General features: G+C 34.8%; 1 protein-coding gene across 4 annotated transcripts in view; it reads right to left on the reverse strand.

The window, feature by feature from the left end:
- IBTK (inhibitor of Bruton tyrosine kinase) overlaps positions 1-19,927 on the reverse strand; it is a 97,695-nt gene that overhangs the window by 31,615 nt on the left and 46,153 nt on the right. For all 4 annotated transcript variants that reach the window (XM_055330057.1, XM_055330056.1, XM_055330055.1 and 1 more), the window contains exons 18-25: positions 18,329-18,446; positions 14,791-14,851; positions 13,880-14,001; positions 12,296-12,408; positions 7,976-8,124; positions 6,243-6,406; positions 4,786-4,878; positions 4,199-4,342 (exon numbers count right to left, since the gene is read on the reverse strand). In XM_055330057.1, the coding sequence (XP_055186032.1) occupies positions 4,199-4,342; positions 4,786-4,878; positions 6,243-6,406; positions 7,976-8,124; positions 12,296-12,408; positions 13,880-14,001; positions 14,791-14,851; positions 18,329-18,446 (964 nt within the window). The remainder of the gene's footprint in view (positions 1-4,198; positions 4,343-4,785; positions 4,879-6,242; positions 6,407-7,975; positions 8,125-12,295; positions 12,409-13,879; positions 14,002-14,790; positions 14,852-18,328; positions 18,447-19,927) is intronic.

Here is a 19,927-nt window from a genome sequence, read left to right on the forward strand (position 1 = left end):
AGGGCTGGTTTAGTGGTCATGAACTCTTCTAACTTTTGTTTGGGAAACTCTCTCCTAATCTGAATGATAGCCCTACTGGATACAGTATTCCTAGCTGCAGATATTTTTCCTGTGGTCATGGTCATTTTAGTGGTCATGAACTCTTCTAACTTTTGTTTGGGAAACTCTCTCCTAATCTGAATGATAGCCCTACTGGATACAGTATTCCTAGCTGCAGATATTTTCCTGACTTTGAATGTATCATGCCAATCCCTTCTGGCCTGCAAAGTTTCTGCTGAAAAATCCACTGATAGCTTTATGGGGTTTCCCTTGTATGTAACTGTCTTCTTTTTTTCTTGCTGCTTTTAAAGTTATCACTACTTTTTGCCATTTTAATTACTATGTGTCTTGGTATGGACCTCCCCGGGTTGATTTTGTTGGGGGGTTCTCCGTACCTCCTGGATCTGAATTTGTTACCTTTCCCAGATTTAGGAAATTTTCAGCTGTTATTTCTTCAAATAAATGATCTGCCCTGTTTTCTATTTTCTTCTGGGATCCCTATAATGTGAATGTTACTACTCTTGATAGAGTCATTGAGTTCCCTGAGTTTGTTCTCATTTTGCATATTTTTTTTTTCTCTCACCTGCTCAGCTTGATTCTTTCCATAACTTTGTCCTCCAGGTCACTGATCTGTTGTTCCCTTTAGTCTTTTATTGCATCTTGTGTATTTTTAATTTCATTTATTGTGTTCTTCATCTCTGTTTCTTTCTTTAATCTTTTTGTTAAGGGTTTCAGTGACGTCCTCTACTCTTTCAAATACACTGATTATCTTTATGACCATTACTTTAGATTCTCTATCAGGCATAATATTACTTATCTATCTCCATTTTGCTTAGGTTTCTTGCTATGATTTTGTCTTGTTCTTTCATTAGGAACATACTCCTCTTTCTCTTCATTTTATCTAACTTTCTGTGTATGTTTCTATGCCTTAAGAAAGTCAGCTACATTGCCTATTCTTGAAAGTAGTGGCCTTTTGATGTCCCGTAGTGCCCCACAGTGCAGTATCACCTGTTTACCAGAATGTGGCACCAGGGGTGTCTCCTATGTGTGTTGCATGTACCCTGCTACTGTGGCCAAGCCACGTTTTCCTTTGGTCCAGTTGTCTGCAGTGGCTCTCCTAGCCTATTGTGGGCAGTTTTTGATTCCTGTGGACCAGTCTGGGCCACCTTGGGCTTGAGTTGAGGCAGACCAGGCTTTCACCAGAGATGCAATAGCAGCTAATTGCAGGGCACTTTCCCTGCGTTGTCCCCTGAAAAGCTTTTGGTGGTAGTGGGCAGGGCCTGCTATCAAACCAGCTGTCTGCCCATAGCCCACTCCTGGGGCTGTAATCTAATTAGTTTGTGTGGTTATGTTTTCCTCTCCCCAGATTACGAGTCACTTTGGAGTGGTGCTAGCCTCTGTCAGGGCTGCCTCAACACTGCCACACTTATGGCCCTGGTCTAAATGGGCTCTAGCCAAGAATGTATTGGTGGGGATGGATCTACAATATGCTCAGGGGCAGAGCATGCAGTAGGTTGAGAGAAAGGATGAGGATCACGGCCATCTGGGCTTATCAGGAAAGCATGTGGGCTGGGTGCATTTAACAAATGCATACCAGTCCTCTGCCAGTGGGAAAGGGCTGCGGCTGATTGCAAATTAGCCCTGGCCAACTCCAAAGTGTGAGTATACAGGGTACACAGTGCCTCCAAGTTTTGCATGCCACTTCTCTGCTGGGGGGGATGTGCCTCCAACACAAGGGAGGTCAGCTGGGCAAAGAAGGTAGGGGTGGCATGCACAGTTTTAACAAGGTTCTTGCTGGTCTTCTGATACCACAGGGACCAAAGACCTGTAAAGCACGCTGTCAGGAGATGTGGTATTGGCAAGGCTTGCATTGGTCTTCTGGGGGAGGAGACCTGTAGTGCTGGGACTAAGGCAGGCCTGGCTAGAGGGGGCAGATCCCTGAAGCAGGGAAAGGGGCTGGGGAAATGGCACCTGCCAGCTCCTCTGTTTCTGGAGGAGTTTCGCAGTGATGTCTGTCTCTCTGGAATATGCTCTGAGATTAGTAAATAATTCTCCCTCCCATATGCTCCAAGGGTTTTGAAACTGCTGCTTCTATGCTGTAGGTCAGTAGGCTGTCTCTTTAATTTCAGGGACTCATTTTCCTATAGTCCTCCAGGCTCTCCTAGAACTAAGCCTGCTGATTGTTTTAATCCCATGCTTTGGGGCACGTGGGTGGCTCAGTGGTTGAGCATCTGCCTTTGGTTCAGGTCACAATCCCAGAGTCCTGGGATTGAGTCCCACCTCAGGCTCCCCAAAGGGAGACTGCCTCTCCCTCTGCCTATGTCTCTGCCTCTCTCTGTGTGTCTCTCATGAACAAATAAAAAGTCTTAAAAAAAAAAAATTTCATGCTGGTCCTGCTGTTTTTAAGAACTCACAAAATTCTATGCCTCTGATTTTCAAAGCCAAATGTTATCAAAGCCAAATGTTATGGGGATTTGTTTTCCCCATTCAGGTTCCCTGGTATGACAGTCTGTTTGTCTCCCCTCTCTCCACCCTCAAGTCCCTCTCTCAAGAGAAATCCCTTTAGCTCCCCACTATCTCTGCCCTTCTTACACTCTTTGATGTGGCCTCTTCTCTAAATTTAGTTGTAGAGTTTGTTCTGCCAGTCTTTGAATCATTTTCTGGGTTATTTACAATTAGGTTTGTGTATCGATTGCATCATGGGATAAAGTGAGCTTAAGGTCCCCCTAATCTACCATCTTTCCAGGAAGCCTCCTCTACTTTTTGTTTTTAAATAATGAAACTGATTAATGTATTACTAAGCCCAAAGCTTCTTCATATGCTAGTTAATTCTCTCAAATTGCAGTATTATTTAGTATCTTGAGAGTTGATCCAAGAACTTTTGTGTCTCTTCCATACTTTTCTTAGGGAAAACACAACTCAATGTTGTAACAGCTATCTTACAAACCCTACAAAGGCAGTGAACAAATCAGTCTACCACATATAGAAGGTATGCAACAAATACTAATGAATTAAAACATTCTACTAAACTCATTTTCTCAAATTTTACTCTTTTCTTTTTTGAGTTTTCCCACCTCTTTCTTTACTTTCTTTCCTGTGATCATGCTTTAGATCTACAAGTAGTCCTAACATTGATTTAGTCCCCTTGGTAGCACCTAAAATGAGTTGCCACTCTTTTCAAAATAATTTACTTTTTTAATTGGGAAAACTATTCTCTTACAAGTAGGAAAATGCGGCATTAGAAATAATGAAAGGGGGGCACCTGAGTGGTTCAGTCGGTTAAGCGTCCAAATCTTGATTTCAGCTCAGGTAATGATCTCTCAGAGTTGTGAGACTAAGCCCCGTGACTGGTTCTGCTTTGGGCCTGAAGCTTAAGATTCTCTTTCTCCTTCTCTCCCTGCCTCTCCCTGTGCCCCCACCCCCCACTCTTTCTCTCTAAACTAAATAAATAAAAAGAAGCAATGAAAAGATTCCCTCCAAAAAGGGTAGCTTCAAGACCCTCTTCAGTCCTTATGAGAAAAACGGGAGTTCAGTGAATCTCTTCCTTGCCCTTCACTCTATCCATATGCTTTTCCTCTGAAATTGCTTTTTAATTAAAGGGAAAAAGGAAGTACAACCTATTTTATACACCTCAAGATTGCTGGTTGACCTCTTTGGAGATTTTTTCTATTAATGTTGCTATTATAGGGGAATTCTAATGGAGAAAACTTGCAGCAATTAGATACCCCTTCTTAAGAGTGACAATGAAACCCATGATTATAACAATGTAAAGAGATTCCCAATGTATCCAGAAGGACAAAGAAATTAAGGTGGTTAAAAAAAAATGTGTTTATCCAATTTTTCTATGATATATATTGTTTCTTATAACAAATGAAAAAAATAGACTACTTTCTTAAATTACTTTAGCAATACACACTAATTAGAATACCAAGAAGAAATTATATCTATGTACAAAAAAATTTTGGAAACCATGATGTAAATGAAAACCATGATGTAAATGTCAAAACAAAAAAAAAATTACTTCACAAGGTCTAATTTTTAACTTTTTAAAGAGAGGAATGAAATATTTGAAAAGATGGGAAGGGGACCCAGAAGCCAAGAGCAACCTTAAACTCTAATGCACAGATCTCTGCTTATTTTAATAAAAATTAAAGCATACCATGCGTTTGCTGGCTTTGGAGTTTTTGAAGGAGCAGTTAAAGCTGTTTCCATGCTATTCGTTCCTGAATTGTTTTCTTTGGTAGTCATTGCAATCATTTTCCGTTGCTTCTGAGAAAGTTTAACTCCATGAGAAATCATCTTGCTAGGAATTAAATGAATTGGCATTAATTTCTACTTAATGAAGACTACAGGTAATTATATTGCTTTTTATTTGATGTGATTTTACTATTACTGGATCAAAATGGCAACATGATTCAACAGTGACAGTATCCATTTACACTATCAATGATCAAATAATAGATACAAATGAGCCTTCATACTAATATTACATCACAGTTGCATCAAATATAGTCCACAATGATCATTTTAGGGGTCAATTTCTGACCATCAGAGCTGGACTACCAACCCAACTCAGTCTTTAGCATATATTTGAGAAATGTCAGGAAGGCTAGAGTATCTAGGAAAGAGCTTAAAATTTAACATCAAATATAGAAAAACAAAAAAAGTCCAGTAGGTCTTTCCAATTCTTTAGGGCAGAACTATAAAACAACACAGTCTTTGCTTTCTTATGATTTTTTAACGAACCCCAAATTTGTCTTTGGTGTAGCTCCACATTTTTGTCTACTTTCTTCAATTTGCATGATGGTTCTGAGATCCATAACAGGAGGGCTGACAGGACTAAAACACATATAAAGGTTATTTTACAACAGTTATTGGAAAAAAAAAAAAAGAAAAAGGAAAAAAGAAAACAGTTATTGATCCATAAAGTACAAACCTCCAAACGTCACTGAAATTGTAAATTATATGTAAGATTGATAATGAGAGGATACTTTAGGTCTGTCATCTACGGCCAAATTAAAAAAGGATACTTTGAATGAAGGCTATTTTTATATATACATAACTAAAATGCATCCAAAGTCATAATATATAGCTGAAACATTAAAAAAAAACAAGCAATAGAATGATTCTTATTTAACTCAGACAGAAGTAATCAAAGTTCTGTTTAAATTCTTATTCTTTAAGACGAATAGAACATGCAAATTATATTCTATTTTTAACAAAATTCTTACTACTAAATGTTAACAACAAAAATTTAACAGTGAAGTTTGAGGGTGCTCTATATTAGAAACCACCTGATGGAGTTAAATTATGAGAAAAAAAAATTTACAATCTTTAAAAATAGCCAATCTATTTTGTGACTTTATACCAAGTGAATTATTCTTAAAACACATTTAATAAAATAGTCTAGTGTTTAGAAGATGCTTCTCAGTGTTCCCACAAACATGTTTACTTAAAAAGACAACAAATTTGAGACTGATTTCTAAACTACTTTTAGAATATGAAGCAACATAAACTAGTACATCATAATCTGGTCTTCCAACTTTGTAAAATACAGCACATTTCAAAATACATTAATATAATAAGTCAATTATCAGGTTTAGTTTATTATAAACCACAGTAGATATATAAAGATGAAGCACAAGCTCAATTAGCACTTTGAAAGAATACTGTACTATATCTACTTCAACCTAAAAACTTGACTTTTTTAAACAAAAGAAAAATATGGATATAGTACATGTAAGTTAAAGCATAGTGTAACATAAATGAAATGTCCTCTGACAAATAACTGAATAACAATACATTTTGTGAGATCTTAAATACCCTTTAATGTGCTAAAAAAAAAAAAAAAAAAACCCAAAAATGACAAATGGTCTTCCTGAAAGGGAGTTTTAAGTAATATATACAATCAAAAAAATCCATATATTAAGTCACTATATATCTAGATACAGATATCTGTGTGTTATATAGTATTTACTAGTATTCACAAATGACACTACAAAGGGAACTAAAGGAACTAAATCCTGTCTAGGGGGAAAAGTGCCTATTTTAGCTGGCTACTAGTTCGTATGCATTCAGGTAATTTTCTGTGTATTAGAGACTTACATTAATACTTTTTAAATGTGCTTCATTAAAAATTTCCCTTGTACTAAAAAATGAGTAATATTTTTCTAACAGAATATAGAACAAAATGAAAATCCTACCTGAAAGATCCAGCAACCCAACTAGAAGAGTTTGCAGTATCAATTCTGTTACTAGGAATGGTCTGTGGAGCAGATATGTTAAGTATTGGTGATTTTTCCCATGGTTTTAAATCTTCCCTAGAATATGCAGGAGGTGTACCATTAACATATGGTTTAATTTTCCCCTGGAGGTTAAAAAAAAAAAAAGTACAATAGCAGGCACCTGGCATAATAGCTGGTACTAATAGTTAGTTGGTACTTAATATTGGTTAAAGTATAACATCTTGTAACAATAATCATCTAGCATTCCTCTAGTTTAGTGCCTTAACCAATTCTCAAACCTTATCAGTGACTATAACCCAATTATCGTGAACTTTGAGAATAATTTTTAGGAGAATCAGTTTACACATTAAATCCCTATTAAATATTTTAAAATATTAAATTGAGTATAAAACAAAAATGTTAATAAAAATTCTTCAAATAAGGTATGAAGCAGCAACTTTAAAATTAATATCTGTGACTTTCATATCAAGCTTTCATTTTCTTTCGTATTAACATCATATAATTCACTCTGAATAAAATTAAAGTTAAATAATACTGATAGCTCAAAAGGAACCCTAAAAGGACTGCCATTACAGTATGTCAGAAAAGTTATTAAAATAGCTATTTCCATTGCCAAGATAGATGCTTATTGCCAGACATTCACAGCATGCCTTTAATCTTCCTTTTAAGCCTTGTCTTCTACAGCCACTTTGACGTTAATAAGAATTGTCCCCAAACTTCTATCCTACATAAAGAAAAATAAAAATAAAATTTAAAATCCACATTAAGGGGCATGTGGGTGCTCAGTCACTGTCTATGTTCAGCTCAGATCATGATCCCAGGGTTCTGGGACTGAGCCTTGAGTCGGGCTCCCTGCTCAGCAGGGAGTTTGCTTCTCCCTCTTCCTGCCCTCCACTCAAGCTCTCTCTTGCTATCTCTCCCTCTCGAATAAATAAAGAAGATCTCTAAAAAAAATAATTTAAAAACCACATTTAAAAAAAAAGCAATCCTGAGGCTTAGAACACTAAGAATGGGTAAATTTTCCATTGTTTCATGAACTTCTCAAAGTTTTAATAGTTCTGTGAAGACTAGGGGTTAGAGAAAAATGACTCGATATCTAATAAGTTAGACACTATCTTTTCCTATAGATTAACAACTATGGAATAAAATGTTAAGATATGTCTAAAAATGGCCTCCCCAGAGTTTAACCAAAGTAGAAATTCTGCAGCTTAATGTCAATTGTACCACAGTAGGAGAACTCCATTCCAGATTGTATTGCTCCTAATAACATGATAGAGGAAAGAGACTATGCAGAATTTGAAGTTAGGCTTACTTTCAAAATAATTTTGTTTTGACAGTTTTCAGCTGGTGGTAACTGACATTTCACAATATAAATTTCAAGTAATTTAGCTATAAATTTATTTTTCCAGATGTCTATACAGTGCTGCTATATTTTACATCAATGTTTTAATTTTAACTGCAGAAAGAGTATTAGAAATATAATGTCATAAAAGGTTCAAACTGCCATTAAAATATTTAAAACTAGAAATAAAATGCAAATTTGAGAAAACTAATACTACATATGTTCTATTTTTTTGTAAACCAGCCAGGAGAATATTTTAAAGTTAGACAAAAAAATAATAATAATAAAAAAGTATAGATTGTCTATAGATCTAAAATTTGAAGAAAACAGTGCATTAATTAAAACAAACCTCAATTTTATCTGACTGAAATCCTGCTGTGAAATCAGGGGACTGTAAATCTCTAGGACTACCCACTCCTGCATAGCTTCCTTCAGAGTCTGATGTCAACAGTTCCGGAAGAGATTCCACAGAATTGTTCTTACCAGACTTTAATAATCCTGAAAGGTAAAATTTTAAAAAATATTTAAACACATATACATTCGATGCACTAAACAGAGCTAAAAACTTCCATTTATCTAGAAATTTAATAACATTTATATTATATTCACTGTATCAAATCTTGGCAATTCAAGCTAACTGATGAAAAAATTAAAAAACTAAAATGAAGGATTCTTTAACACAACAGTTTTATCCATTTCAATTACACAACAATTATGCCACAAACCTAAGGAAGATACTTCTTTGGGATCTGCTTTAAGAAGTGATTCAGCACTGGATATTATACTATATGTTGGCAAATTGAATTTAAATTAAAAAAAAATTTTTAAAGTGTTTCAGAACTTCTTTTTCTCCATAAAAAAGGAAAAAATAAACTTCAGACACCCCCCCCCCCCATCTCTCTTTACCAAGTTCTCTGCACCCATGCAGAAGGGGACTGGCCCCATTCTGTGTGGGAGGAACACTATAACTTTTCTACCTCTCATCTAGTCAACAGACTGGCCCAGTAGCAGAGGCTATGCTGATGCCAACTGTAGCCTGTTTGAGGGTTTTTACTTCTGCAAAAAAAAGAAAAAAAAAATCTGTAGCTTGAGAGCTAATTTAATTTTTAATTAGCTTATCACCTAAAGCAAAAGGTTATGAAATGTACATGCCATTTTCTTTCCTAGGCAACCTAAATACCTATCTCCCTGCCATACTTGTATCAAAAGAAAAACCAGTAAACTTTTGCCTAAGTTCATGGTGTTTATTTTCATCAAATTTCATAGAATCTAAATGCTATAGCAAAAGAACTCATATATGAGCTATAACTAAAAGTAACTAAAAGTTTTACAAATGACTTAAGTAAAATATACCATCTTTTATACATTCAAATAAGTGTTTTCTTTAAAGTAAATCACTTTGACAAGATATATGCCTCTTTTTTTACTGCTAAAATAGTCTGAAAGCAACATTCAGCAATGCCCCCCCCAATCTTTTCAATGTTTTTAAGAGCAGCAAAATTTTTTTTAAAGATTTACTTATTCATTTATTCATTTTAGAGAGAGAACATAACCAGGAGGGGCAGAGGGAAAGGGATAGAGAATCCCAGGCTGATTCCACACTGAGCATGGAGCCTGAGAGATCTCAGAACCCTGAGATCATGACCTGAGCTGAAACAAAGAGTCAAGTGCTAGCCACCTAGGGGCCCCAGTAGCAATTTTTTTATCTAAAAGAGCATATTTAATGCCAGAATGCTCCCAAAAGTCAATTAGAAATAAATCTAATGAATAAAGGGGATATTTTAAAATAGACAACAATTATTTTTAATATAAAACATTTTCACAGAATGTCTTTTGTCTAACGTTAAGAGATCAACACAAATAAATTTACTTCCAAAACAGGACTTTTGTGGCCCCCAACTAAATTTGACCTTTCAGTCATTATCTACTTTGGCCACAGGCAGAGTGGTACAGCATAAAGAATACAGAACTAGAATTGAAAAAATAAATTCTATTTCTTTCTGTCTGTACTTCAAATCACTGAAGTTTTCTGAACTTACTTCCTCAGGTTTAAAGGAAGGGACATATATTAGTTTTCACTATTAATGTCTCTCCCAGCTATGAAACGTTCTAGCATACGTACTAATAATACCACTATTTAAAGCAAATCAACTAGGGGCACCTGGGTGGCTCAGTCAGCTAAGCTGGAAGAGTCTTGGTCTCAGCTCAGGTCATGATCTCAGGGTCCTGGGATCTGGCCCCACATCAGGCTCTGTATGGAGTATAGAGTCTGTCCTTTTCCCTCTTCTTTTGTTCCCTCATCCCTCATGGCCTCTCAATCAAACAAACAAATCCAAATACCTGCTTTTGTCCTAAGTCTTTTAGGTAACTGGAAAATCACTAGTCTCATGACTATCTGTCTATCCATTTATTCATCTTTACATCTATCTACCCATGTGTCCTTCTAAGGACTAGAGGTTAACTCATGTAATACAGAGAACACAAAATCACAGAATTTTACATTATGAAAGGTCCTAAAACAGGAATGAGATGTAGTGACTGCAAAAGATCTATCGTCAGTGCTTCAAATCAATCAATTTAGGTATAGTATCTTTTTTTATATCTTCTTTTTGTTACCTGAAACAATTATTCTTGACATTATTTATCCTTTGAACATTACCAAACACATCAAGTACCTCACTTGTAGACAAAAGATACTCTTTCTCTGCCCTGAATGAAACTTTTTTCCCCCCCACAGGGACACAAACAGATGTATGCACTTATATTTTTTGAAGTACCTTATCAGGCTATGAAAATACTGCTGATAGAAATTATACCTATTTATGTCTTATTGCCATAGACATACATACCATTCTTTAAAGCCATACTGTAGTCTCATTATTTTATGGTCACACTTCCATATTTTCATCTAAAGAAACTATTAACATGTAGATAGTTTAATCTGGATCTAATCAGATGAATCTATAATGTGGAATAATAGTCTATACCACTGGTCTGAACTTTTGAAAACAGAAAGGTATGAGAGGTGCTGCAATAATTAAAAGAGACTAAAGAGACATTAATAAGCAAAGGCAATGTCTATCTTCATAAGATACCAGGTCATTTTTAAGGATAAAACACAAAAGGCTATAAAAATATTCTTAAACAATTAGGGATATCTGGATAGAAACTATAATTCTAGGTAATATTAGTGAATTAATGTTAATTGTCTTAGATGTGATAATGATATTATAGATGTGAAAACAATATTGTGGTTATGTAGAATATCCTTATTCTTAGGAGGTTCATATTAGTATTAATTCATATCAAACTGTCATGCCTACAACTTCCAAGTGGATCTATAAAAAAGTGTATAGAGGGATGCCTGGGTGGCTCAGTGGTTGAGTGCCTGCCTTCAGCCCAGGGCATGATCCTGGATTCCCGGGATCATGTCCCACATCGGCTCCCTGCATGGAATCTGGTTCTCTCTGCCCATGTCTCTGCCTCTCTGTCTCTCATGAAAAAGTAAATAAAATCTTTTAAAAAAAATGTACAGAATGCCTGGAGGATGAGGGAAGAGGGCATGCAACAGAAAGTCTGTTAGAAAACATGTGGTAAGAGCCTAACAATCTGAATGAAAGTTATATATACAAATTTTTTCAAAATAAACTGGGAAAAGAAATTTAGAAAAACTACATAACCTTTACTTTCAAAAAGCTCACATAATGCACAGATATGAAATGTGTTATATCACTGGATTATAACCTAATGCAAATGAAGGGCATCTTGCTTGGAGCACTGATATATAAATGAAATGGACCTATATGATAAGAGTACCTCTGTCAAGCTTTGCCTATCTCTAACTCTCTATGCCATTAGACAGGGTAGTTTTTCTAAAAAATTTTAATCACTCACATCATATGCCTTAAAAATCCATCAACTAGGGGCGCCTGAATGGCTCACTTGGTCAAGTGTCCAGCTCTTCATTTCAGCTCAGGTTGTGATCTTAGGGTTGTGAAATCAAGCCCCACACTGGGCTCTGTGCTGGGTGTAGAGTCAGCTTAGGATTCTCTCTCCCTCTCCTGTTGCTCCCCGCCCCCCCCATCACTCCCTCTCCCCCAAAAAAAAAAAAAAAAAAAAAAAGCCCATCAACTACCCATAGCCTTCAGAATAAATTTCAAATTCCTTAGTTTAGCATAAAATACCTCCAACATCTGACCAGTTTTTGACTACCACCTATATGCACATACTCCATATGGCTGAGTCATGCTAAACCATAGGCATAAGAAATCTGCAGTTCTTTCTAGGGCCTCTAGTCTTGGGAGCATATTGCCCCTTTTGCTTAGTATGTCTATTAGCCTGCCTCCTTTTCTTGGCCAACTCCTCATTCTTCAAGATCCAACTCACATATCATTTTCCTCTAAGAAGTCTTCCCTGATCTTCTTAGACTAACATGGGCTCTTCTTTTGTGTTTCCAAAGCAAACTTCAATCAGATTATTAAAATATACTATCAAAAAAATAAAATAAAATATACTATCATTTTCTGTAGCCTCCCTAAGACAAAGACTATTTTCTATTGCAGTAGGCCTGGCAAATGACATGCAATAGTATTTAATATGTGTTAAATGAATTAGGTAACAGACTTGAAAGATTAGATCAGGAAATAAATCCTAAGACACTTTCACTAACCTGTAGATGGTGGACTCTGAATAACATCTGAAAGGTTATAACCTCCAGAACTATCTGAACGCTTACGCGGCTTCTTTTTTGCTTTTGTTTTTGCCTTCTTGAACATACTTTCCCTATGAAAAAAAGGAAATATAAAAAAAAAAAAAAGCAAATATATAAAATGCATTTTTTAGAAATAAGTTACAGGTTAACAACAGAACTACAAATTCTGAGTATATATAGCATTTTAGTCAAACAGAGAACACAAAAATATGCATGCTCTATTTGCATTTATCTATGTGGCCCAGAGCAAATTACTCTGTTTCAATGAACCTCAGTGTGATACTCTTAACTTGTTCTAACTCTACTATTTCTGTAAAATAAGATCGTATATAGGAAAATAATTTGAAAAGTAAAATCAGGTATCAGAAACTTTAAGCAATCCAAATGCTAACAAACTCTAGAAAAAGGGTTAAAAAAGACCTCTGGAACCCAAGAGCAGTTTCTCAGTGAACCATACAGTATAGATAGTAAGTGACTTGAATGCCCAAAGATTTTAACAAGTCATTTATCAAGTAGAGGAAAGTAATTCTGTAACCAGTTGATAAAGGAGCCTAACACCCAGATTGGAAATTCTAAATTCGGCTTGTCAAATGGTTGGCTACACTATAGGGAGATAACGTAGAATCTGGGATATTTTGTTGGAGGATTTCCAAATGTCAGTCACTGTAGGTCCTATCTTGAATCAGTAAGGTTCTCTATAGAGAAAAATTTATAGTAGCTAATGCACTCCTCTTAGGTTCAAACTCTCCAGAGGGCAAATATTTCTGCCAAGAAAGGGGCACAGGAGGGGCAATCACTTGGTTGAATGGGGTTCAGAAAGAGATCATGCTCTTTGAAAGAATCTCAAGGGATGCCTGGGTGGCTCAGCGGCTGTGAGTCTGCCTTTGGCTCAGGGCATGGTTCTGGAGTCCCGGGATCAAGTCCCACATCAGGCTTCCTGCATATGGAGCCTGCTTCTCCCTCTGCCTGTGTCTCTGCCTCTCTCTCTGTCTCTCTCATGAATAAATAAATAAAATCTTTAAAAAAAGAAAAGAAAGAATCTCAAAAAAATGCTTTTTCACAAATCTAATCACTTAACCTGGTTGTCATAAACCTGGTACCTCTAATTCTTAAGCCTTTCTGGAATTTTGCTTTAGTTTTCTTTTTGTTCTAAGTCATTACACTCTCAGCAACCACTTTCCAACTTCCAAAACTGTACGTCGCCTAACTGCTGTTTTCTCCTTTCCTGTTCTCCCTGCTCTAGTGCAATATGCCTTTCTTATTTCTTTATCATAATTTTAGCAGGGTTTGGGAAGGTAGCTAAGATAAATGCACTTATTCAATTTGACATTTTAATTTTAAAGCTGTATTCCTTCAATATTTATACTTAATTTTGTTACATCTGTAAACAGTTATACACTTACTTTCTTATAATAAGGCTAAGAATATAAATATATACTTATGTCAGGATTCTCCAATTTTTCAGTATAAAACTGTTAAGAGTGTCAAAGATTGAGGAGGGGGAGCAGAAGGAGAGGAGGGAAGAAGAGAAACAGAGCTTACGAATAATTTTGTTCCATATTTATTTCTTCTTTCAAAAAGACATCTCCATCTTCTACTTCCAAATAGCTAATATCTGGTCCATCTTGGTATGGTGTAATGACTCTTCTATCCATTGCTGGAATCTATTTATATTAAAAAAAAAAAAAAAAGAAAAAGAAAAAGAAAAAGGTGTTCCTTTTTAAATACAAGATTTGTAAAGACTTTTAAAATAATAGGTAAATCCCACTTGTTTATATTGATATGTGGTTACATTAACAAGGAGAAGTCTACAATGCCTAATGACTTCCAAAGTCCAAGGTTTACAACAATGGAAAGAAATTGGTTAGATTTATTCATTTATCCCAAAAAACTGTCCAAAAAAAAAAAAAAGCTCCATCTTATTATCAAATACAAATTAATTCATTTCTTAGGGATCATGTGAATCCTTATTTTTGTACTATCCTAAACCTTGGTATAGTAACAAATAATGAAAGACTCAAAAAGCTTTCAATAACTTTCATTTAGAAAGGAATTAAAATAGGGATGCCTGGGTGGCTCAGCAGTTGAGTGCCTGCCTTCAGCCCAGGTTGTGATCCTGGAGTCCCAGGATCAAGTACCACATTGGGCTCCTTGCATGAAGCCTGCTTCTCCCTCTGCCTGTGTCTCTGCCTCTCTGTCTCTCATGAATAAATAAATAAAATAAAAAAAAAAGGAAGGAATTAAAATAGATAATAATTTTATCATTGAATACTTTCAATTTTTGATTATCACACTAATCTGTGGGATCTATAAAAAAATTATGTCCTCATTTTTAAAAGATCCTAGTATATTAGAATTCATTAGGAAATTATTCTATTGAGAAGTGTGACCTAATGTAATATAGTACTACTTTGGTTTTATTATATTATTGGAAAAAAAATAATAAACTTTACCATTTTTCTATAAAACACAGAAAGATCCTTCAAAACACCATCACTTAAAACATCAAGAGACCTAAAAAATAAGATAAAAAATTCTATCTTGAGGACTTAATTTACATTGCTGAATAAGTAACAGTTATTTTTAAAATCAATATGCCAGCTATTACAAATTCTTTTTGGAAGTATATATAGTTATATATTTTAAATGAACCACATTATATATACACAAGTACCTTCAATAAAACAACTCTTAGAAAGGATTTTATCACTCATTTATATCATAGCAAAATACGACTATAGTTCTTCCTCAACATCCCAATAAATCATAAATTAAAAATCTCTTATGTCAAAAATACATTTAATATACCTACCTATTGGACATCACAGTTTAGTCTAAACTACCTTAAATGTGCTCAGAACATATACATTAGCTTACAGATGGCCAAAATCATCTAATGCAAAGCCTATTTCATAACAAAATATTGAATATCTTATGTAATTTATTAATTACTGTACTGAAAATATAAAACAAGTGTGTCAGTTGTTTACACCCTTGTGACCCTATGTGTCACTGGGAACTGTGGCTCCCAGCCCAGGATCACCAGAGAATATCGTACTACTTATCACTAGCATGGAGAAAAGATCAAAATTCAAACTTTGCAGTACAGTTTCTACTGAATGTGTATCACTTTCACACCACTGTAAAGTGGAAAAATCCTAAGTCAAATCATGGAAAGTCAGGGGTTACACATATTCATTTTCCAACCTTCCAATCTTTAACTACAAAAGGAACACTATATTGACATAATACAATGGCCTGATACCTGAATTTTATCTAGAACTATCACTCACAGTTACCTAAATGCCTCTGAGCAATGCACTTCACTTCTTTGGACTTAAGTTATGTTCACGACATATAAAATACTGTTTGGACTAGATCAGTTGCATTCAAAGTAGATTTCAAGGAACTCTCAAGTTCCAAAGAGATAATTTTAAGGCATCAGTGAAAAAGTTTACATTTTAAAATATATTTAAACTATTTTTACAAGTGCAAAACAACTTGTCTATTCTGTAAAATATCAGTTTTTAACATTTTAACGATAATTAACTTGTGATGTTCTATCAGTTTTGGTGTAGCTCTCCTTTTTGAACATCTCTACATAGTTACACTCCTAGGAAACATATTTGATAAGGAATAATTAAATCTGTACAAATCTTTGTTTTAATCTGAGTTACACATATCTACTCATGTAAAATTACACAAGTAGACATCACCACAGCACATGTCTTTTTTAATGGTTCACCTGACAAACCTGTCACAACATAACAATTGAACAATGGCAGTGAGACGCATCATTTTCCAATACGATATTTATAGATAGATTTGGTACTTATTCTGCATTTTGGTTGATTCTTATCTGACAAACTGAATGAGCTTAATGTGGCAAGCAAAAACTGCTTTGATTACAATTATTAATGTAAGATCAGCAAAGAAATTTATTATGAAACCCTAACCAGGTTCTGATACTAAAATACTATTGGCATTTTAAAATCACATTGTCTGTTATCCCATAACATTAATTTGCATTTGAAAAGCATTTTCCACAAAATAACAAAGCATTATACTATGAAAAGAATTTCCTCTGGGGATCCCTGGGTGGCGCAGCGGTTTGGTGCCTGCCTTTGGCCCAGGGCGCGATCCTGGAGACCCGGGATCGAATCCCACATCAGGCTCCCGGTGCATGGAGCCTGCTTCTTCCTCTGCCTGTGTCTCTGCCTCTCTCTCTCTCTGTGACTATCATACATTAAAAAAAAAAAAAAAAAGAAAGAAAGAATTTCCTCTGAATTGAACTATATGTAACAATTATTAAGAATCTGTTAGTGATTCACCTAAAAATCAGAACCTTTTATTTCAATCATATTTTAACATTAGTTTCATTAAAGATTATCCTGTCTTTGAAAGGTAAGATATCAAAAACCTGTTACCAGGTTTTTAATAAATTATATGGATCAAGATTTTGATTCTTTGCCAAAAAAGGGTTCCTGCATTTTCTCATCAGTAATAAGAGGATATAAACAGAATCTACTTCTTCAGAAGGTTTTCATGAAAATCAAATGAGATCTACATAATACTTTTAGAATGCTCCCTGGCACATAGTATTTGCTATCATTATTATGACTAAGAAAAATACGGGGGGGCCTGGGTGGTTCAGTGGGTTAAAAGCGTCATGCCTTAGGTCATGATCCAGAAGTCCAGGGATCGAGCCCATTATCAGGCTCCCTGCTAAGCGGGGAGTCTGCTTCTCCCTCTGCTCCCCACCCCACTCATACTCTTTCTCACTCTCTCAATTTAAAAAAAAAAAAAATACAGAAATAAATGATACTAAAGCTTCAAAAATGCAAACTGAAAAAAATGCAAATTGACTCATCTAAAACTTCTATGTTCACCAAAACAGTCATTTTTCTCACCAATGACTTTGTAGTAATAGAAATTTGACCTTATGTTAAATAAATCTGTAAACTTATTTCCTTAAACAATTCCACTAAGACAGTTGAAAACATGGGATAAAATTTCCAAGATCCCTCTCATTCTAAAAAATCTAATAACTTCTAAATTATTAGCATTAAATTTTTCTAATCCAAGTAAACATCCATAATATGAAATATTAGCTTATAAAAAGAGTGTATATATTTACTCAATTGTTTTATGTAAAATGTGTCACTTTTTAAAAGAATCATTTTATTATTCATTGATTCCAACATAAAGACTTGAATATTCATCAAGCTTGCAACAAAATAAACCAACTAAATATTCAGGCCATCTGCTGGGCCTAAGATTGACTAAGGAAGCAATATATAATATAAGAAATATCCAAAGAGAGGGGCAGCCCGGGTGGCTCAGCGGTTTAGTGCCGCCTTCAGCCCAGGACCTGATCCTGGAGACCGGAGATTGAGTCCCACATCAGGCTCCCTGCATGGAGCCTGTTTCTCCCTCTGCCTGTGTCTCTGCCTCTTTTTCTCTCTCTCTCTGTCTCTCATGAATAAATAAATAAAAATCTTTAAAAAAAAAAAAAAAAAGAAAAGAAATATCCAGAGAGAAAAATACAAGGAGAAAAGGAAACTAGTAACAAATTTTTCACATGCTTACATGTCAATTAAATGTTATCCTATTTAGTATTACATAGAGTTTCCAAAAGCCAAAGTAACATTGCTACTTTTTTTACAACTTTACAGTTGTAAATCAACCCAGACAAGATATGTACACTATAAAAAATATACTAGTAATAATATTTTTTTCATGAATTTCCAACAAGACTGTAAGCTCTCCATTGAGTGCAACGATTTTGTCTGTTTTGTTGACAGTTGTATCTTAGCAGTAGCAGGCATATATGAGGCACTTAAATATTGATGGAATGACTGAATCCTCAAAATTTTTATTTTCTACAATTCTGCAATTTATCATTATGCCTTTTTAAATTAGTAACATATCAGCTATTATATATAAATAATTGCTTTCACAATGGTCATATAATGTATGCACCCAACCTACCTTGCTTCAAGTAAAGCGGCCATATTCAGTCCTATAAACTGCAAACAAGACAGTTTCAATTGTTCAGCATTATACATTGCTGCAAACTCCAGTACCATAGTAGCATTCTTAAGGGTAACTACAAAAAAAGAGTCAAAATGAGATAAAAACCATATTACTACAGCAAATACAATATACTTATTTTTTAAAGTTGTCAGGTTTGAACATTAGGAACAAGGAAGCAGTTTCTTGCTAAAAAATAATGTATACTAGAGCAAATATAGAATGCTGTTTTCCATCCCAATGTGCCAAACCAATTTTAAATGACTGGTTATGAGGAGAAATAAGCACACCAAAAGAAAATAAAAATGACGTTACAGTGTCACCTAAAAGCAAACACACATTACAACTGACCATCTTCCACCTAACATTTTTACAGTAGTTTTAACTTTCACAGATAAACAACTTTCCTTTTCATTTATATAGCACAGAATAGTTATTCTCTCTTCTATGAAACTAAAAAGATCTTAAGAGTAAGAGAATCTAGGAATATGGCTGGCTCAGTCAGTAGAGCCTGCAACTCCTGATCTTGAGGGGAGTCTAGTCTGAGCCTCATTTTGGGCACAGATATTACTTTCAAATTTTTTTTAAAATATATTTTAAAATAAAAAGTAAAATTAAAAAAAGCTAGGGGTCATGTTAAGGGTAATTTACAAAAAAAGACTAAGATACACTGATGAAATCAGCCTATAAAATATATTTACATTGAGTAATCCATCAGAATTTGTATGGGTGTATTTACATAAACACATATACACACTATATATTTGAAAAATAATTACATTTAAATATCACTATATTCATGCCATGTATTCATTATTCATGCCAGTGCAGAATCTGGTACACTGTACCAAAGATTCTTGATTTGATTACAATCTTAGTACTTTATATATGAAGTGTCCTATTTTGCTAGAGGCCATCTAAGAATATTCTATCTACCTAGCATGTAACTTGGGTTTCTCAAACCCCTCCATTCTTTATTTACTGTGAGTTCTAATGAACAGAACACACCTATTTTCTACACCTGGCTTACTCCACGTTTTTTTCTTCCTTGTAACTCTGTCAAAAGGTATAACTACAATCCATAATAGTCTGCTCCACTCCTAACCAAACCTAAAATTTCAACTAATCATGAACCCAAAGTCTCCCCTTTCGCAAAAATAAAAATGATCATATAAAAACTCTAGAGTTGTTCAGCTAGGAACAAGGAATGCCCAATACTAAAAGGCCACACCCTCTGTTGAACCCTTCTCTTACTAGGTTCTAGGAAAATCAAGATATTCACTGGTAAGACAGTTGTGCAGCATGGGCCAAAAAAGAATACAAGCAGTGCCAGGAAAGTCAATTGAACAACTGAAAATATCTCCAATATATATACTTGATTCCTGTTATACTAAAATAAAGAATGCAACAAACATTTCCATTTTCTAGCTTAAAACACTAGAACTATTGTTCTTTTTGATAACCAAGGAGAAGATATTCCATAAAGCTCAAGAAAAGTAAGTAAATAAGATACCAGAGCTAAGACAAACTATCAGCAATTACAAATTAGAAAATTCT

The sequence above is a fragment of the Nyctereutes procyonoides genome, unplaced genomic scaffold (genome assembly GCF_905146905.1).
Source record: "Nyctereutes procyonoides isolate TBG_1078 unplaced genomic scaffold, NYPRO_anot_genome, whole genome shotgun sequence".
NCBI lineage: Eukaryota > Metazoa > Chordata > Mammalia > Carnivora > Canidae > Nyctereutes > Nyctereutes procyonoides.